Source organism: Solanum tuberosum, unplaced genomic scaffold, assembly GCF_000226075.1.
Source record: "Solanum tuberosum cultivar DM 1-3 516 R44 unplaced genomic scaffold, SolTub_3.0 scf00076, whole genome shotgun sequence".
In the NCBI taxonomy this organism is placed as follows: domain Eukaryota; kingdom Viridiplantae; phylum Streptophyta; class Magnoliopsida; order Solanales; family Solanaceae; genus Solanum; species Solanum tuberosum.
This window is the reverse complement of record NW_006239000.1, coordinates 1,062,902-1,082,667: the sequence shown is the minus strand read 5'-3', so window position 1 is coordinate 1,082,667 and position 19,766 is coordinate 1,062,902. Positions and strand designations below refer to the sequence as shown.

Genomic DNA, 19,766 nt, shown 5'->3' with positions numbered 1-19,766 from the left:
CCCAGCCCCGCACCCCAAAAAAAAAATGAAAAAAGCTAAATGAGCAACATCAAGTCATATATTGCTCTGTTCAGGTGATACCTAAAGTAACTTTTTTTTAATCTTGCATGATCAAGGTTACTGATTATGAGCTTAAACCTGGAGGAAGAAATATAAGGGTCACAGAAGAGACAAAGCACGAATATGTTGATCTCGTTGCTGACCATATTCTGACAAATGCAATTCGCCCTCAAATAAATGCATTCCTTGAAGGTTTCAGCGAATTGGTACCACGTGAACTTATCTCCATTTTCAATGATAAAGAGCTTGAACTTTTGATAAGTGGTCTACCAGAAATTGACAGTAAGTGGACATGCTTCTCCACCATTGCTGTGTATACACCATGTTGTTTCCTACGAAGCTTCTTATAATGATTCTATATGCAGTGGAAGATCTGAAGGCCAACACTGAATATACTGGATATACCACAGCATCTACTGCTGTTCAGTGGTTTTGGGAGGTCGTTAAAGGTTTTAGCAAGGAAGACATGGCAAGATTTCTTCAATTTGTGACCGGCACATCCAAGGTTAGTAGATATCATTGTACCCACGGTTTTTTTTTTTGTCACATATAGAATCTGCTAAATGGCGATATGATTTGTTTCTTGATGTGGAACCAAACTTACAAGAACCCCTTTCTCCCTCCTTCCCCACCTTAGTAAAGAACAATTTTGTACCAAAGTCGGTTTTCCTTGAGAAAGATCCTCTTCTCTTCGCAAACCAAATATCCAGGTGCTCAAAATTCTGTTATGTGTTTTGCTGAATTCTGGTAATTTGTGATTGCAGATTGATGTTTGTTTCCCCAGTATATCTACTGTTCAATCATTTAATAAAAGATCTTACTTTCCCTTTGTTTGGTGGTTCAGGGTTCTGTATGTCCTTTGGTTGTTTTACATAGTATAGTGCATGCGCATTCCCCTGTAAATGTCTCTGCCCTGTGGATTTCTTCGTTGTGATTAATTGTGGGTGCTGTTGGCCTTAGGTTCCTTTGGAGGGTTTCAAGGCATTGCAAGGGATTTCTGGCCCTCAGAGATTTCAGATTCACAAAGCTTATGGAGCTCCTGAGAGGCTTCCATCTGCACATACCTGGTTGGTGCTTGTATATCAAACTTATTGTATGCTTATCAGTAGTTCGCTCATAATTAAGTAGATGCCATCTGGGTGATAGTATATAGCAAAGCTTTAGTGACCCTTACTGTCATTTGTCTTTTCCTTCCAGCTTCAACCAACTCGACCTTCCGGAGTATACTTCCAAAGAACAACTTCAAGAACGTTTGCTTTTGGCTATCCATGAGGCTAGTGAAGGATTTGGTTTTGGTTGAGACAAGCTTCCCTTGTGCAGCTTTCCTGAAAATTGCATATATTTGATCACCCTGTGGTTGCCATGTAAATGTAAGTATGTCCTCTTTTCATTTTTCTTCTCTTGTTTGGCTGTAGTTGGTAACTGAAACCACTCACTTGTTCACTGCTTTGTCAAGTGATAAGAATTCTGTTCTTTGATCTCTCGAAATTTGTTTCCTTCACCTTCTTTGGATGAGGTTGTTATAAAGGTTGTTGGAGTACCATTAGTTCTGTCAATTTGTTGAGTGCTTAAAGCTTGCTCTACTTGATGGCATATGATTTGCACTTCTGTGGGGTGTCTGCAGATTCCTGTGGGTGTCCTATGATAAGCATGCCTTTTAATACGTGATTGACGGAAATATCTGTGACTTTGGTTTCTACATGTGCTCAAATATATGCATGTTCACGTCTGAAACTTCGGTGCTAGTGTGCCTTGACCATCTGTTTTCTCATTGTCTAATTTCCCTCATTGGGCTGTGTTCTAGTTGCTCTCCTGTCATGTACTGCCCCACTCAAGTAGTAATAACATATAATTACTGAACCATTGTCGTGCATGCCTAATTTACATGAATTGGGCAATTCTAGTTATCAAGTTTAAGACTTATAATAGGTCTTCTGCTTGGTTGATTTACTGGTCAATTAACTCGAATTCAGCAAAGAAAAATGCTGATGACCTTCACTTTGTCTCATGCAGACTGGCTGATCGACATCAACTTCACAACATAGATTTGGAGAGGTATTGCTTACAAATTTGAGTCCATGCACAGCCTGCCTCAAGGATGTCTAGGTAGTTGGCCACACCACTCTGGTCATGTACATGGCAGTTTAGTATCTTGAGGGTAGTGAGTTATGCATTACAAGTGGTGATCTTCTTGCACAGTGGCGAGGAGCTCTGTTATTTTGTTGTTCCTTCCATTGCAACAGATTCAGAAGACGCTCCTACAGCCTTAATATCATCCCCGTGTAGATAAAGTCGTTCTCTTTTTGTCAGGGGGTTTAGTGTAGGAGGTCTACATTTATTTTGGGAAATGGGTAGGTGCTAATTCTTTCATGCTTTAGAACTTAATTAGTTACCTATGATCACCGATTGGCATCAGATCAACTCTTACATCAGCTTATAAATGCTATACTTGATCTGGTATTTCTTTTGGAAATGGCGAACATGGTCGCTCTTTTAAGTATTTTATCCTGGCATTGTCTATCTCTCCTATTTGATTAGATTTCCTCACTGCATGAAATTTGTGAGACCTTCAACTTGTACCTTTCCATAAGCCTAAACTAATCATGTCAACCGACTTGTTTTTGCTAGACCTTCGGCTTGTGTTTCACATATTACGAGTCAGTATATAAAGCAAATATAGTAGCAAAGATGGCATGTTAAAAAAAAAATGAAGAACAGAACATTAGCAACAACAAATAATAAATGAAATTAGGTAATACTAAAACCGAAAAATAAGATAGTAGGTGTTTAGGAGAATACTGATGAGGGAGTCACCCAACACTTGACTAACTGTTATTTTTTTACTTAGTCTCCTCCATCTTGTCCACAACGAAGGTCATTTTCACCTTATTTCGGATAGTTTTGTTTTTGATTTCATTGCTTAGTATGTACCATACATCCATTCAACATCCTCTCCTATACTAATCATGTCATCTACTCTAATCTACTATTATTATTTTTGTTTTTTGTTGGTTTGGTTGTAAGATGTCACAACTACGTTTTAATCAGCTAATGAAACTTAGAAGTACCTTATTGATCATTTCACACGAACTTATCTTCAATGGAGACCCTAGGAGGTGGTTCAAATTGTGGAAAGTGGAATTTTTTTTTGCAAAAAATGCATAATAAGATTATGTATAATATACCTTTGTAGTCCTTCCTCAGATTTCGTCCATAGCGAGAGCTTAGTGTTCTACTTATGAAAATGTGACATTCTTTTTGGGACGTACTATAAAAGAAAGGGCAGACGACACATACGTTCCCATTCATTATTATATTTAAACATGATTTGTTGGTTGAGTAATGCTATTGAACTTATTTAGTAGTTGGAAACAGAATATATATGTAGAAATGGTTTTGTTCTGTTTTTTTTGGTTCTACCAATTAAAGAAAATTATAGTAAATGTAGAAGTCAAATCTTGGCTTTCATAACACGACAAAATCAAGTAGCGTCTAATAATTGAGTAATGTGAATAGGTTATAGGCCTATTGGAAAAAAAGGAGTCTCAACCCCCAAAAGAAAAAAAAAACATGATTAGTTTCCTTAATCCTTTTTGCTTATAAGATGGATTATCAATCAGATTCTAGGGAACATATAATTATGACTATACGGCTATAACTAAGAAATTTACGAGGGTCACTAACTTAAGTTCGAAATTCACTTACTTCTTTTTACCAGGATTTGCGCTTAACTATACATCGTCACAATCAGGGGCGGACCCACGTTGGTTCCAGGGGGTTCACCCGAACCCCCTCGGCAAAAAATTACACTGTATATATAAGGTAATTTTCTGTATTTATTTTGGATATATATATTTTGAACCCCCTCAATGACAAGGAGAAAGAGATAGCCTAGTGGTATTTTCCCTGAAAATTAAGTCTCAAGTTGCGGGATCGAATCCCTGCAGTAGCGTTTTATTTTTTTCTTTTCAATTTCAGTTTTTTTTTTGTTTTTTTTAAGGTTTCAGTTCCGTTTTCACGTTTTTTTTTGTTTTTTATTTTATAAAACATGCTAAAAGAGTGATTTTAAACCCAAAAAAATTCAAGGGTCTGCCACTAAAACTAAATACTACTACTTTCTTGAAATCTTGTTTTGTTGGCTTATATATACACGTTTATATTTTTATTTTTCGAACCCCCTGAACGAAAATCCTGGATCCGCCACTGGTCACAATTGAATCACAATTTATAAAGTTAGTAAGAAAAATTTTATTACTTAAAAAGTTACAATAAAATTATAATGGTATAAACTTCAATAGTCTTATGTATTGTTCATTTAAACTTTCATATTCAATTCAAGATCAATGAGAACTTGATATAGGGTCATTTGCACTTTTGCTCTTATTTTGTGCTCAAATAATTTTTTTTACGAGGTATATGTTTATAATTTTGTATAGTAATATTTCATATTCTTAAGTTCGATTTTTAGGAATAAAAATTAAAAATTAATATATTTGAAAGGTATAAATTAAAATCAAAATTCATTTAAAATATAAATCGTGTAATTAAATGATTGAATATGAAATAAGTTGTATTCACTTATTTACTTTATATTGGTACACATTAGATAAAAGTGGGGAGTCCGAATATTCCTTGTCTTGCGTTTTATACTCAAAAATTGACCCAATGTCTAGTTAGTCGAGTATGTATGCAAATTGGTTTACAAATTCACATGGGGTTGGTCCACAAAAATTAAGACAATAACAAATTTATTCGTACTCGATATTTATATTAATCACTAATTATTGTCTCTTATTTCTTGTATATATATTGTGTGTTTATAATTATCTTGAGTTGCTCAAGATCATCAACGAGACGAATTATTTTTCAATAAGATAAATGTCAATTAAAAGTATAATGATGTATATAACTAAGACATTCTAACCAATCACGATTAGATTGGAACCTTATTCGTACATGACATGATCAATTAGATAAAGTACTCATTATGTATTTTCATTGTTCAAACTTTAACAACATAAAAAAACATCGTTCAACACAAAAAATCAAAAGCTCCGCCCCTCCATGTCTATCAAGAATTGGAAGGACAAAGGCCTTTGATGTCCCATCCAATCAAGAAATGGAGCCTCTCACAATCACTGACCAATATGTTTATTTCTCGTACTTTTTCTTCATTCATCACTAGAAAACCTCTCTACCTACACAAGATAAGAATAAAGTCCATGTGTACTCTACCTTTTCTAGACACACAAATTTGTATATTATTTATATAAATTTTTCTTATAAATATTTATCATTTTATTTTAATTAATTTTTTTTATTTTTAATTACTAAGCTTAGATTAATTGATTTGACATAAACATGTCTAGTTATCTTAAAAGAGTATAATAATGTGTAGTCCCATTTCCATATATATGTTCCATATTCCCAAAATACACCTCAATACACCTAATACCAAATTACACACATTTTCATTTTCATACTTTTCTCTGTCAAAAATTCCTTTCTCTTTTGCTCTATTCCAGTGAGGAAAATTCTCATTCTCTGTAGTTGGATTCATGTCGGTATGTAATTTTTCCCCAAGATTGATTTTTTAATCATCTCGATTACTTGTTTCTGTTCACTCGATTTCACTTGCCCTTTTTTTTTCAATTTTTGTTAGCTGATGATGTGATATATGTGTGTTGATCATGTAAATGGATGATTATGGTTTGTTTGTTTTTGGGGTTTATTGGGGTTTTTTGCTTAATGGGGTTTCATTGATGGGTTCATTTTTGCTGAATTTGCTTGGGTTTTTTTTTTTTTTTGAGTTTGAGTTTGATCGAAAATCTTGACTTTCAGCTAGATCCTGTATAGAGCTTGATTTTGTTGAATTTTGATTCTTGAAATTTTTGCTTTTCATTTTGGTATGACTTTGAATGGTTAAACTGAGCTGAAATGCCCCTACCCCTTTTCGAAAGGGGACAAGAAAGGGGCCAGTGGACTGCAATTGGAATGGAATGTTATGAGCTGGACTCCCAGTGACCTCCTGGATCACTGCTATCCAGTTGGGTTTTGTTTATTTTCATTGAACTATGTGCAAAAGGAAAATTGTTTTTGCTTTGTTAGGTTGTTTAGTTTTTTGATAAAGCTTTGTTGGGTTCCTTTTTTTATGACAAAGGAACCAGCAGCTGCTATCCTTTGGGTGCTCACAGGGTAAAACTTGCTTTTATGTAATAACTCATAAACCATGATAGGTAAATCGCACTAGGCAATCCCCGTGCGATGAGCTTGACCTAGGAGGTCAACCCCTTGCTGTCACAAGCTGGGGGTTTCGGTGGGTTCCTTATTACTAGTACTTAATAGTTTTAAAAAAAACTATTTTCCATTGTTTTATATTCAAAGGGTAGTTCTTGATCTGATGTGATGACTGTCTTAAGATGTTTTAACTGCAATTACCCCATTTTCCCCTAAGGTGGAGTCTACTTTTTGCAAAATATACACTTAGCTCAGTTACAACAACAGCATACCCAGTGTAATCCCACTAGTGGGGTCTCGGGAGGGTAGGATATACACAGGCCTTACCTGCCCCTACTTTTTGTGGGGTACTTAGCTCAGTTACATAACTAAAACGTATACTTCTATGCATACAGATGTTCCAAATTGGAGTGTATTTTTACTATCTCTATGGCCATACAGGGATATTCAAGTTTAGAATTTCTTGGATGCGCTAATTAGATAGGCTCTTTCCTACCAGTAGTGATAAGTTTTTGCATTCTATGTTCAGTGGACTATTTGCTTGTTTTTTCAATAGAGAAAATCTAGCGCACCTAAAGGGTAGCAGCTGCTGGTTTCCCTTGTCATCGAAAAAAAATAGAGAAAATCTGAATAGCTTAAAGTTAATGTTTGCATTGTTTCCTCGTGTGGATTTCATAAGCCGTGTCAATGTATGTATTTCTAGTCTTTTCTCCTTTTAATGCTTTGATCTGCTCATGCATCAACTAATGGGAAGGTGTATATCTCCAATTGGAGGTAAGTCGAGTGGTTTTAGAAAGGTAGTTGACACTATGATGGTTTTGTTATGATCTTTAGAGTACATTTACCTTCCTTGATTTGTCATAGCCCTTTTAATGGCATTGAGGACTTGGATCATAGTGGTTTACGAGTTTTTAGAGGTAACATGCCAGCAATACCAGGGTACAATTTCTGGAATCAGTTTGATATGAATTCTAATTCATTTTAAGAAGAATAGAATTGACATTTTATGGATGCATATTGTAGTTTGCCAGTTGCTGGAAGACTTCATAATATTGAACATAAGCAGTTCTGATAATTTGGATATAGACTTCAAGCAGGTGTTTTTTCTTTTGTTCTTAAGTTGTTCGTACCTTCTCCACATCCTTTTGCAGTGGCAAAATTTTGAGCCTTTGGTGAGATCAAAGGAATTTCAGAGTTGTCCATCACTTTGTGCATGCTTCCTAATGCATCAACTTCGAATTTTCATGTAGTATTATAGATTTGGAGAATTTTGGCCTTCTTCTCGTGTCCTTTGTTGATTATGGGATGGAGTCATAGATATGTATTCTTGTACGTTGTATCAACAAAATTGTAGTGTCATAATGATAATTTAGCTTCTTTCTCTGCGACTGCTATAGTATTTGTTCACGGTTCATTCATGAAATTACTCACTTGACTAATGGCAATTATATTGTTCTGAAGTATTCTTCTTTTGGTCCAATTATTTACCTTACCGGCTTTCACATCTATCTTCAAGCAGGAAAAGGGTCGACCATTGCCTAAGTTTGGTGAATGGGATGTCAACGATCCAGCTTCTGCAGAGGGATTTACTGTGATTTTCAACAAGGCTAGGGATGAGAAAAAAACTGGTGGCAAGCCTGACTCACCATCAAAGGCTGATGGTAATAGAAAGGAAGGCGAAGAACCTTTAAAACCTCAAACTGTAAGTTATTTTGCTAACTTCTTTTTCTAGATGAGTAGATTCAATGACTTGTACCCTCTACACTTTTTGGTCTAAATGTTAACAATTCTTCCCTTTGCTCTTCACATATTTAAACTGCCATTAGCTGTGTGATTCTGCATCTTCACATAGAGATTTTTTTTCCATTCAGAGGATAATTCATTTATCAAATAGGTGATATCCCATCCCACTCTATGGCCCTCTCAAAACAGTTGAAGGACGCCAATATCCAATCTACGATATAATTATCCACTCTACACTAACTAAGCCACTTTCAGATATCTTCTGCTGTCTCATATTTTCAGAATATTTTGGTTGCAGTATAGTGAATTGTATGTGCATGTTTATCAAAATCAAATTTCCATCACACTTTATAATCATCATTTAAGAATAATTTACTAGATTAATGCAAAAGCTTGAGCTTAATTACTTTAAGATCCCGAGCATTAACTTGACCAGCTATAGTTTAGAACACATGGTAGTAGGTATTTTAGGCTGATAGCAATTCTTGTTGTGTTGAGAACTTCCCTTTGGTCATGAGCATCAGTAAATTATTATTGTACAGTGGTCAGATCAAACATCATCTATTGGAACTCCAAGTGGAACTTCCCGTGTAAGCATAGGATTAAAACCATTATTTAGGGAACTCATGTAATTTATTTGCTCTAATCACTCTTCCCTTCTAGTCAACTATCTAAGGAAAAAATATGTGAGGCAATGTTTATCGGGAATCCTCTAGGATTTTCTAGATGTGACGTAGGCTTCTAAACGCATGAGGGCAACCATGAAGAGCAGAAGTCTTATAGGGATAACACCTTGACATTTGTAGCTTTCATCATGTGCATACTATTAATATTGGTTATCCGCCTTGTATGTCTCTAGAACCTCAAGTTCACTTTACAACTTTGATTGTTCATCTTGTACGTACTAAGACTGTAAGACAATAACTTAGCTTTTCATTCTAAGTGTTAAACTATTAACTTCTTTAATTAATATTTGTTAGCTTCATAGTTTGAAGATGTAGTATAACTTTTATGACACAATATTTAATTTGCTTTTGTACATTTTTTGGTTCTGATTAATACAATTTTAAATGTACTTTCATGATATAATTTTTTTATGGGGTGGACCCCAATATTATATACCTCTACTTTTAAACATTGGAAAGAAGAACCTAGCTTTTCTTACTCGGGGATGGCTGGGTTGTTCCCAACGTGATAGTTGAGTGGTTCAGGCATAGAATTAACGACATAGAGATCGTAGTTTTCAACGTGAGCCCACCTGCTAGCCTTGGTGGTACGGTACCTATGCTTGTGGTCTGTAGCAGACTGCCCAATGAATTAGTCAACCTGCTTGCAAGCTTGCTATGGTACCAGGGTCTCCAAAAAATGAGTGATATTATTCAGCCTTTTGTTTTCTACACTTGTCGTAATGAACTTCAATAGTTGCCACCTAGTGTTACTTAATATTGAAGGGATTAGAGAGCAAGACTAATTATGTCATTGTTCAAATGGTGTTTCCTTTACATAGTCGTTTTGAGGAAAAGAAAATACTTGTCAGGTTATCTAAGTAGTTGACCAGCTGCATTCTTTTCCCTTCTGTATTTTTTTTCCTTCAGTATGAGTAAGAGTAGTTGACCAGCTCCATTGTGGCTTGGGTTAGGAAGAGTTGTCCTGTCATTCATTGTCAAACTTTAGTTTTGGAATCATCAGGCTAGATTTTTCTCTCGTCTTTGCTAATATGACTAGATGAGCCGGGCTGCGAGCTTACTACAATCACGTGACTGCTTTTTAATGTAATGACAAATGGTGACCCATCTGATTATACTTTTCATATATGCTACTTCTCTCATTAATCTTTGAAGCATTCTTATTAGAATTTCACCAATATACTTGTCGTTTTGCAGAAAAAATGGTTTTGCTGTATGCAGAGCCCTCATGCAGAATCTTGACAATGTTCTCTGTAAAAGCTGAATATAGGATGCATATTCATAATGAAACCCCACAACTTCTTTTGGATTGGTGCTGGAGACTGAGGCATTGCTCAAAGTCCCCTTTTGTGTTGTAAACTTGTGTTATATTGTTGGGGAAACAAAATGTGAAAGACAAAAATGTTTGATGTTGTATCTTTTTATTTTACCTTTAGCAGACAAGCACATAGTGTGGTTTGTAAAGCACCTTTCAACCGTAAATTTTTCTGTTGATTTCATGAGATTCTATCGTTTTTGCCTAATAAGTAGAAAATGCTTAAAAACACCCACATAGAAATTCCTATTTGTGTGTTTGCTTAATGAAATATATGGGCAGTCTTGGTGAGAGGCTCGGTGAAATAGATATGACTGAAGATGCGGCCTAGAGTATTGAGCTCATGAGGCCAAATTATACTTCATATTCCTATTTATGTGTTTGTTAAGTGAAAAATGGACATGGTCTCGGAGATAGGCTCGGTGAAATAGACATGACTGAAAGAGTTTTGAGCTCGATCATGAAGCCAAGTTATAGTCCAAATTCCTATTTATGTGTTTGTCAAGTGAAAAAAATGGACAGTCTCAGAAATTTGAGCTCATGAGGCCAAACTATAGTCCAAATACATACCTCCTCTGGCTAATTTTATCATCTTCCTTCATGCCAAATTTTATTGAGCAGAGGGTTTTGAGCGTACACTCTATCTTCTCCACGTCCCACTTGTGAAATTACATTAAACATCCTCTTGTCTACAACATATGATGGTTCAAGAATATGTTAACCACATATGGAAGGGATTTTTTTTATTTTTGACAATATCACTATAGAAACTGCTGAGTAAAAAAGAAAGACACTGTACGTCTTGCATGAATGGCTCGGTAATTTTCTTTTAAAAATTAAGAATAAACAAATAAATAAAACACACCAAATCCAATACTGTCATTTATGGTAATACTTTGACTTTCCTTTTAAGAAAAAATAAAACTCCAATATGGTAAAAGACAAAATCCTAAAAAAAAATGTTTACTATTTTTCAGAAATAAATTCAAATTATGTGTATTATAAATAGGGACGTTGCTAGCTATTTTCAATAGTGAAAACTAAAGAGAAAACATCAAGCTCTTAATTAAGATGGGAAAAAAGGCTAAACTTTTCAAATCAATTATGACCTGCTCTTTTATTCGAACTTCATCAAATAAGAACATGTTTCCTGATATTAAAGGTTGTTGTGAAGTATTTTTTTAAATTTTTTTAAAACTTTTTTGGTTCTTGTTTGACTATTTAACGAAAGCTTAGTACATACTAGATGTGGCTAAAATTCAAAATTTTAATCGCAGGAAAATCGTCGATAAAAATAGCTGAGGTGAAGCCTTCAAAAAGTATAAATCAGATGGATGTTGTTGATAGGGTGAGTTTTATTGAACAAAGTTATTTCTTGTTTTAATTTGATTTTCTTTCATTATTTGTTTATAGCAAATAATTTATGTTGCTCCTACCTGCATGTATATATACACACGTAATAATAAAACACTTGTTTTAATTATTTTATATGTAGGACATGAAAATCTACGTCCCAGAGGAAATAATTGTGGAAATCCTCATCAGGTTACCTGTTCAGTCTCTTCTTCGATTCAAATGTGTTTCAAAATCTTGGAAAATATTGGTCACCTCGGATTACTTAAAAACAAAGCATTGCAATCATGCCAAGAATAATAAAAAATTTCTTGTTGCCCGAAAAGTTGATTCGATTTCATATTATTGTTCTTCTTTATCATCGGCTCAACCATTACAAAAGCTTAGTCGTTGCCCTTCTACATACGTAATATTATGTTGTTGCGATGGTTTGGTTCTTCTTTTTGGTGATGGCTATTTACTGTGGAACCCATCCACAAATGAATCAATACAACTTCCTAATCTTGAACTTCGACAAGGCACTCATAGAGAGGCACTCCATAGCACTTACGGATTGGGATATGATTCGGTTAGTAATGACTATAAGATTCTTAAGATTGACAACAATGAAGGCGATGGTGATGATTTGAGATCACGCAATAAAATCCTTGCACTAAAGAGTGGTTCTTGGAGAAAAATTGATAAACATCCTCGTATCTTTGGCAGTAGTGTATTGCATCGTCAGTTTAGCACTCATATGCGTCGTGAGGACTCTTTGGCATTTATTTGTGGTTCATTTCATTGGATCGGTAAGGATAATTTAAACAAGTACTTTATGGTATTATTTAATATATCAAATGAGGTGTATGGAGAGATGTCGTTGCCAGATGGAATTTGCAATATTTCCAATATGGTATATATAACACGTGGTGTTTCAGTAATAGAAGGAATGCTCTATGCTTATTCTACTTGTATAAATGCGGAGGGGAGCACTTTTAAGTTATGGGTAATGAAAGAGTATGGTGTCAAGGAATCTTGGACTGGATTATTTACTATTCAAGAAAGAGATATCTATTTAAATATCATGCCGAAATATATGTTTGCGGATGGTGAAATGCTATTCATGTACGTGAACAATGTTTTTTCTCATGGGTTTAGGACATCCAAAGGACCATTTGAATTGTTTCCCTCATATGCTCGCTTCCTACAAGGATTCGTTTATTCAGAAAGTTTGATTTCTCCCAAATTACTTGTTTAGGCCTCATTTGTTTTTATTAAGATTGAAACGTCTCTGAATAATTAAGATCTTGTCTGAACTTTTTTTTTTTTTTTTTTTATGTCAAATTTTTTTGTTTCTATTAACTTGCCAGTTGTGGTTTGCCAATGTTTTTGGTTTTGCTTATTTCAAAACTGTGTTTGTCAACATCAATGTTGTTTCAACAGAATTAAATCAAATTAGAGACAAAACCAAATAAAATTCCAAAAGGAATTGTAATTTTTCAGGTAAGATTATTGAGCCTTCAACATTCAACTAAAGGAATTATAACAACTTAATCTCTGGCGAAAACCGTTCATTCTAGTTTTTACAGTACAGTAAGGCAATACACTTGAAGTTCAAAGATTCAGTAGTATAAATATCTTCAGTTCTGTCAAAAGCTAAACTCTGGACTGCCCCAGCTTTCGTTCGAAAAGATGCTTTAGGAGGTAGACTTGCAGAACGCTAACGCCAATGAGAGCAGACGACTCGAGCAAAGCTTTGTAGACTGCTCTTTTGCTCATTATTTCATTCACTGCATAAAATAGAAACGATATCAACGTATTAGAACTACAAGCTTTGGAGTATGCAGAGTATCATGAACCGGGCAGATTTGTGAACACGACTTTTGTCATTAGTGTAAAATTGAGATGCCAAGACCAACGCCAAGAGAAAGAGATCATATAAATGATATTCTCTTCTTGCTAGTGAACACAAAAGTGATACTGCGTGTGAATATTCAAACAACTAAGTCGTGGATATATAATATAAGTATCCTATATAAAGAACACAACCTATGAAGTACATAAAACCTATGTTGCCCAGACTCTCCAAAATTGTTGCCACAGCCGTGTCGGATTCTCCAAAATGCACTACTTTTGGGAGTATCCGAAATGCACCCGTCGACATTTTTGAAGAGTTCGAGCAACATAGCATAAAACAATCTCGCACTTCTTTAGCATTACCAAGATTTTGTGCTACAGGCCATGACCATTCACATATTCATGATGGAGGAGATATGCATCCTCAAGCTTGTAAAATTGATCAACGAAAAAAAATAAAAATTAGATTTAACAAACTGAAACTGAAGCAATAACGATCATTTCACTGGATTTATGACGAACATCACGTGAAAAATTGAGGAAAATGGGAGAGGATAATTATCTCATTGAAGTGTACGCTAAAGGGAGAAGAGGACTGTTTCTACTAGATAATTGGTAAGTGATTGGTAAAATTTTGATTTGCTGAAATGTGGGAGAGTCATATATAATAAATATGCAAAAGCTAATACCTATTGCTTGTCGGTCTGTCTGGGCCTCGAGCCAATGCTGCTCAAACTGAATGTTGTATAAAGCTTCCTCTAGTTGTCCAATGTGCTCAAACAACGGTTTGAAATGCTCTGCAGTATCATAATAAAAAGTAAGATCTCTTGTAAAGATCCCCCAAATAACAAAGTAAGATGAAGCAAAGTGGCACGCTAACCATCTTTTGCGTGCTCATCGTGGTATGAGAAGTGGGCAGCATGTAGATCAAAGTCTATGGTTTCATGATAGGGTGACTTGTTGGTGAAACAGAAATGATAAACTCCTTCTTGATGGGCCACAAACTCAGTCTTCTCACTTATTTTGTCACGAAAATCATGAAGCTGCTCCCCGGAAGGTCCCTTCACCTATTTCCACCAACATAGGAACATCAATTGAACAATTCACAAGACAGAGAATAAAAACACAGTTCTTCTCTAGAAGTGAACGTAAAATATGGATCCTATGAAAAGCATAAAGAACCAATTGCAGCAAAGTTCAAAACTAATGCCAAAGGTTTTGGTCTAGTAGTAAGAGTGCAGCACGTGATGTGTAGTAGGGCGCCCACCATGGGTTCGAACTTGGTGTAGACAAAACCTTGATATTTGAGCAAAGTTCTGAAGAAGGTTAGATGTACGGGTCCATTATCCACCAAGTTTTGAACCGTGAGCCATAAGGTAAAAAACTATAGTGAAGTGACCAGAAAAGTTGACTTAAGTAATCCTTACGAGGTCTTAAAAAATAGCTCATCAATTTACAGCTCCAAGATACAAACTTTGTTGAAAATGAACCCATGTAATCCTAATTCTCAAAGTTGTGACTCAATTTCTCCCAACCCACAAGAAAAAAAAGTGATAGACTTTCCTCCACCAAATTGCAATTTAATGGTGTCCTTTTTTATGTGTATAAAAAGGATTGAAATTGCAAAAGACACAAGAAGAGAGACAAGTAAAAAAAATAAACAAAAATAGTGTTAGTTTCTCGTCAACAATTCGAAAATCAAAGTAAACACAAATTTGAAAAACAAAACAATAAAGCTCGAACAATTCAAGTGTCTAATGAATTTTAAAATCAAAGTCACCACAAATTTGCAAACAAAACAACAAAGCTTGAATTCCAAACCTCACTTTCATTATTAACAGTAGTTCATAAATCACAGCAACAAGATATATAACTAATTCGATAACTACTATAACGCCTTTCATCTCAATAAAGATGATAACTTTACAATTTTCAATCAGCAGAAATAAAAAAAAATGCAAATTACATACCTATATACCAGCTGACAAAACAATTAAGCTCGAACAATTCAAGTGTCTAATGAATCTTCAAATCAAAGTCACCACAAATTTGCAAACAAAACAACAAAGCTTGAATCCAAACCTCACTTTCATTATTATAGTGCAGAATCAACGCAACAAGATATATAACTAATCCGATAACTACTATAATGCCTTTCATCTCAATAAAGATGAAAACTTTACAATTTTCAATAAGCAGAAATAAAAAAATATGCAAATTACATGCCTATATACCAGCTAACAAAACAATTAAGCTCGAACAATTCAAGTGTAATGAATCTTACAATCAAAGTCAATACAAAATGCAAACAAAACAAAAAAGCTTGAATTCCAAACCGCGCTTCATTATTTCAGTGCAGAATCAAAGCAACAAGATACATAACTAATCCCGATAACTACTATATCACCCTTCATCTCAATAAAGACGAAATCTTTACAATTTTCAATCAGCAAAAATCACAAAAAATGCAAATTACATACCTCACAAGCTCGAACAATTCAAGTGTCTAATGATTCTTAAAATCAAAGTCACCACAAATTTGCAAACAAAACAACAAAGCTCGAATTCCAAACCTTACTTTCATTATTAACAGTGCAGAATCAAACCAATAAGACATACAATCAATCCAACAACTACTCTATCGCCTTTCATCTCAATAAAGACTAAATCTGTACAATTCTCAATCATCAGAAATCACAAAAACTGCAAATTACATACCTACATACAAGCTAACAAACAAACAAACAGAGAATAACAACAACAAAAGAGAACACAAACAAAAACATTAAAGTAATTTAGTTACCACAAGGTCAACACCCTCTTCACTATAATGCCAAGAACCTTCTGATTTGATAACAACAAACGAAAAATGAACTGATTCTCCCATTTGAACTTTATGTGAAAAACATTCTTCTCTATCAATCACAAATCTAATCCCATAAACCCCTCCACTTCTCCATGCCACCACCAATATAGTCACCAAGATCCAAACTTTCAAAGACCCAATTCTCATCTGCAATTAATTCTCAATTTTAATTTCACAAAAAAATCAAATTGAACAAAAAAAAACATCAAAATTGGATTTTTAGAACTAGGGTTTACCTTTTCTTGGCGAAAAAATTGGGATTTTGGACAAGAGTTTGAAACTGGTACGATTTTGTTGTGTTTGTTTGACTTAGTTAAGGAATACAACATATGACTTCGCTTTTGTCTTAAAATTTGATGAACTATACCCGTATTTGTATATTCGGGTTATCCGTACCCGAAAACCCATATTAGTTGGAATTTGGTAATGGGGAAGTCAAATGGTAGACTTTAGAAGATTCTGGTCTCAAAATAAACATATATAGAATGTATGTATCAGAATGACCTTTAATCTTATGATATTAAATGTCATTAGAAAAATTGAAATTAAAATTATGTTAAAAAAGGAAAGAAATAGTTTTATTTTCTTAAAACGGACTTGGAAAAAAAAGCAAAACAAACAAATTGAAAGTTGGAGTTTGAACATTTGTAAATGTAAAGTGATTCAACAAAATGCAAATCATAGTGTTATGTGTTCAAATTTGATATTACTTTAGGTCCTTAGTAATCCTTGAAAAGAAATATTTTTGGAAGGATTAAGTTAACAATATTTTAAATTTTCACTATTTAGTTTATTTCAAATAACGAATAACTAGAAATTAATCAAGTAAATAGTCTAACGTTTATGTAAACAAGTGATCCACAAGGAAAGCTCGTAAATCATGCGTAAAAAAAATCGCCCATTTCTTTTTCATTCGATGTGAAACTCTTCAGTAATTACAGATATGCAATACATGTACAAACAGACAGTGCAAAAGCAACTTACTGAACTATAGTAAAAGTAGGTATTTTCCCCTTATCTTGCATAAAGAAGATAGCACTATACAAATGCAAGTTAACAAAAACAAGAACCCCACAAAGCAAAATTTGCAGAGGCATAGTTTCAAAAACATATTACAATCTCAATTCTCTTGTCATTATCAATTTTTTCACCAACACCATAAGGTAAAAAGATTGAGCAGAGGCATAGTTTCAAAAACATATTACAATCTCAATTCTCTTGTCAATATCAATTTTTTCACCAACACCATAAGGTAAAAAGATTGAGCATTGCCAGTGCTCAAAATGTGTCAAAACACTAATTTGTCTACCTACAACATATAATAATGATGATCATTCAACATATAATATAGTATATGATGGAATTATTCATAGAGCCTTTTTATTCGTTAGGTAATAATTGGCTTTGATTTTGTCAATTTCATCAAACTTCGCATTGTATTTCTATTGCTATCGAAAAATTCATGATTCTCAGCCTACCGCTCTTTGATAATTTTCAAGAGGTACTTGTGGAGATTTTCTTATGAAAATTCATGTCATCATTCTTGTTATGGAGTGATGTAAATTGACTTGGGTCAGCTAAATAGGTAAAGTTGAACAAAATGTTCTAGTTTGTGCCTCATTTATTGACACTATCACCTAATTCAGTGTTCAGAGTTTAAGATCCACAATAGGAGGGCTTAAATGTTTTATTTAAGTTAATCCTAAGGTTTAATGTTTAGGATGTTGTTTTTATCATCATGCCAGTATTAAATAAAAGCTAAATCACTTTATTTTAAGAAGATATTTACATAGTGCTTTGATTCCATCTTTCGTTCATTAGTTAAGCCGCCTTTTCAAAAGGAATTGTATTAGTCAATCGTTGTTTAACACTCACAACTAATTAGTACAAAATCATGTGATTTGTTTATAGTAGTGACACTTAACAACTCAAAATTGGTTAGTACAAACAAAAAAAATCATAAAAAAGGAGGAAGTTTTTATAAACGGAATGAAGTGTTTCTTTTGTTCTCAGTTGATTATTAGAATTGTTTCCATCACTTACGAATTCAACTTGGTTAATTAGTTTTATTCATATCTCGAATAAATTCAAAAGATTAATTCTGAATCCTGATCAAAATGATTTGTGATCGAGAGTTTTGATTAATAGTCAACTGATCATTATTATTCATTATATTAAAAGGGGGAAGCCACAAAGTTAAAAGTTGAAATACCATTTACCCCTACATCAAATTAAAATATAATAAAATATATACTTAATTAAATAAAAAATAAGAACCACTTATTATAAAGTAAATTCCTCCTATTAAATATAATAATTTGTATGTTTTAATGTTAGCCTACTATTTAATTGAAAGAACTTTTAATCTTCTTATAGTCTTTTTATCTTATTCTATTTAGTAATGGTAGCCTTTTCACTTTTAAGCCTATCTCCTTTTATTAATTAATTAATTATTTATATTATATTATTATTATTATCATAAATTTTAAAAGTGAGGAGATATTAAGTCAAAACTTAAAAAATAAAAATAATCATAAGAAAGTATTACATTTATTCTGAAAGAAAATCATCTAAGTTTTTTCTACTTAATATAGTAGTATTTGACCTCATGAAAATGTGTATCGTTTGGAATTCGAATCAAGTTTACTTAAGTAATTAGTACAATTTTTGTGTGTGGAAGACTAGAGAAGCTTTAATCAAGTGAAGAAAATTTCAAGACAAGAGGATTTGTGTCAAAATTATAAGGCATAATGTGATTATAGGGATCAATAATACTTGATTTACTAGAATATCGGAGCTTGATGTATTTGTTTTTTTACTTATTTGCCGATATTAGAACTATGATAAGACCCTTCCATTTATGTAGTTGAATGTCACTTCCTAATTAACTTGTCTTCCAAGATTTTTAACTTTTTTTTTTATGGTCAAAGGTTGAATGTTTATTACTATAGATTTGTTTCAATTTACATTTTCAATAAAAAGAGATTGTCTTAGAATTTTTCTATTTTCGTTGGTAGCCTTATGCTAAACTTGCTCCTGTGATATTTTTTTCTTTGTATTTGTAATTTCATTTTAAGAATGTATATGATTGAAGGGTGTATTTTCCTATAGAAAATAATACAAATAGGATCATCGTAATAGTCTATTAGGCATGTAAAAACAGACAATTAACGCCTACAAGACAATTAGGCCATTCCGGTGAGCACATGTTCAAACTTTTAGGGTTTTGACGGCTAGGTTTTCGTAACGTAGCTTTTGCTTAAACATAACGGATATGGAATATGCATGTGTCGTATTTTTTGGCTCAAATTTAGAAACATTATGGGTGTGTTTGGTATGAAGGAAAACATTCCAATTTTCTCATGTTTGATTGGGTTAAATGTTTTGGCAAATGTTTTCCAAATCAACTCATTTTCCTCAAATTTAAGGAAAATGACTTCCCTTCAAAACTTAAGGAAAACATTTTCCAAAACTCTCTTCCAACTTCAAATTACAATTAGTTTTTTGTTGAAAAAATCAATTTATTTTGTCCTTACTCTCAAACCAGACCCCCAACCACCACCCCTCTCAAAAAAATATTAAAAGTTGTTTTCAAAAGATATTTCTAATTTCAATTTTTTATTTTTTTACACCCCCACCTCCTACCCTCCCCCTCCCCACCCCCTTCAAA

General features: G+C 33.6%; 3 protein-coding genes across 4 annotated transcripts in view; 2 read left to right on the top strand and 1 right to left on the bottom strand.

The window, feature by feature from the left end:
• The window catches only part of LOC102593233 (E3 ubiquitin-protein ligase UPL1-like), a 17,695-nt gene extending 15,115 nt beyond the window's left edge, over window positions 1-2,580 (top strand). Inside the window, exons 12-16 of the mRNA XM_006346185.2 lie at window positions 117-342; window positions 426-565; window positions 1,021-1,127; window positions 1,258-1,430; window positions 2,074-2,580. Coding sequence (XP_006346247.1) covers window positions 117-342; window positions 426-565; window positions 1,021-1,127; window positions 1,258-1,360 — 576 coding nt within the window. The 3' untranslated portion in view covers window positions 1,361-1,430; window positions 2,074-2,580. The remainder of the gene's footprint in view (window positions 1-116; window positions 343-425; window positions 566-1,020; window positions 1,128-1,257; window positions 1,431-2,073) is intronic.
• Window positions 2,581-5,490: 2,910 nt separating this feature from the next.
• Window positions 5,491-10,228, top strand: LOC102581058 (RPM1-interacting protein 4). 2 transcript variants are annotated; one of them, XM_006346065.2, is made up of 3 exons: window positions 5,491-5,624; window positions 7,814-7,999; window positions 9,924-10,228. In XM_006346065.2, exons 1-3 carry the CDS (start codon window positions 5,619-5,621, stop codon window positions 9,966-9,968), a joined length of 237 nt encoding a protein of 78 aa, XP_006346127.1. In that variant the 5' UTR covers window positions 5,491-5,618; the 3' UTR covers window positions 9,969-10,228. The 2 variants fall into 2 exon arrangements, with proteins under 2 accessions (XP_006346127.1, XP_006346128.1); XM_006346066.2 differs by having other exon boundaries at window positions 5,492-5,624; window positions 7,817-7,999.
• Window positions 10,229-12,845: 2,617 nt separating this feature from the next.
• LOC102580721 (cellulose synthase-like protein E1) overlaps window positions 12,846-19,766 on the bottom strand; it is a 14,529-nt gene continuing 7,608 nt past the window's right edge. Inside the window, exons 9-12 of the mRNA XM_006346064.2 lie at window positions 16,034-16,238; window positions 14,111-14,297; window positions 13,920-14,027; window positions 12,846-13,163 (exon numbers count right to left, since the gene is read on the bottom strand). Coding sequence (XP_006346126.1) covers window positions 13,030-13,163; window positions 13,920-14,027; window positions 14,111-14,297; window positions 16,034-16,238 — 634 coding nt within the window. The 3' untranslated portion in view covers window positions 12,846-13,029. The remainder of the gene's footprint in view (window positions 13,164-13,919; window positions 14,028-14,110; window positions 14,298-16,033; window positions 16,239-19,766) is intronic.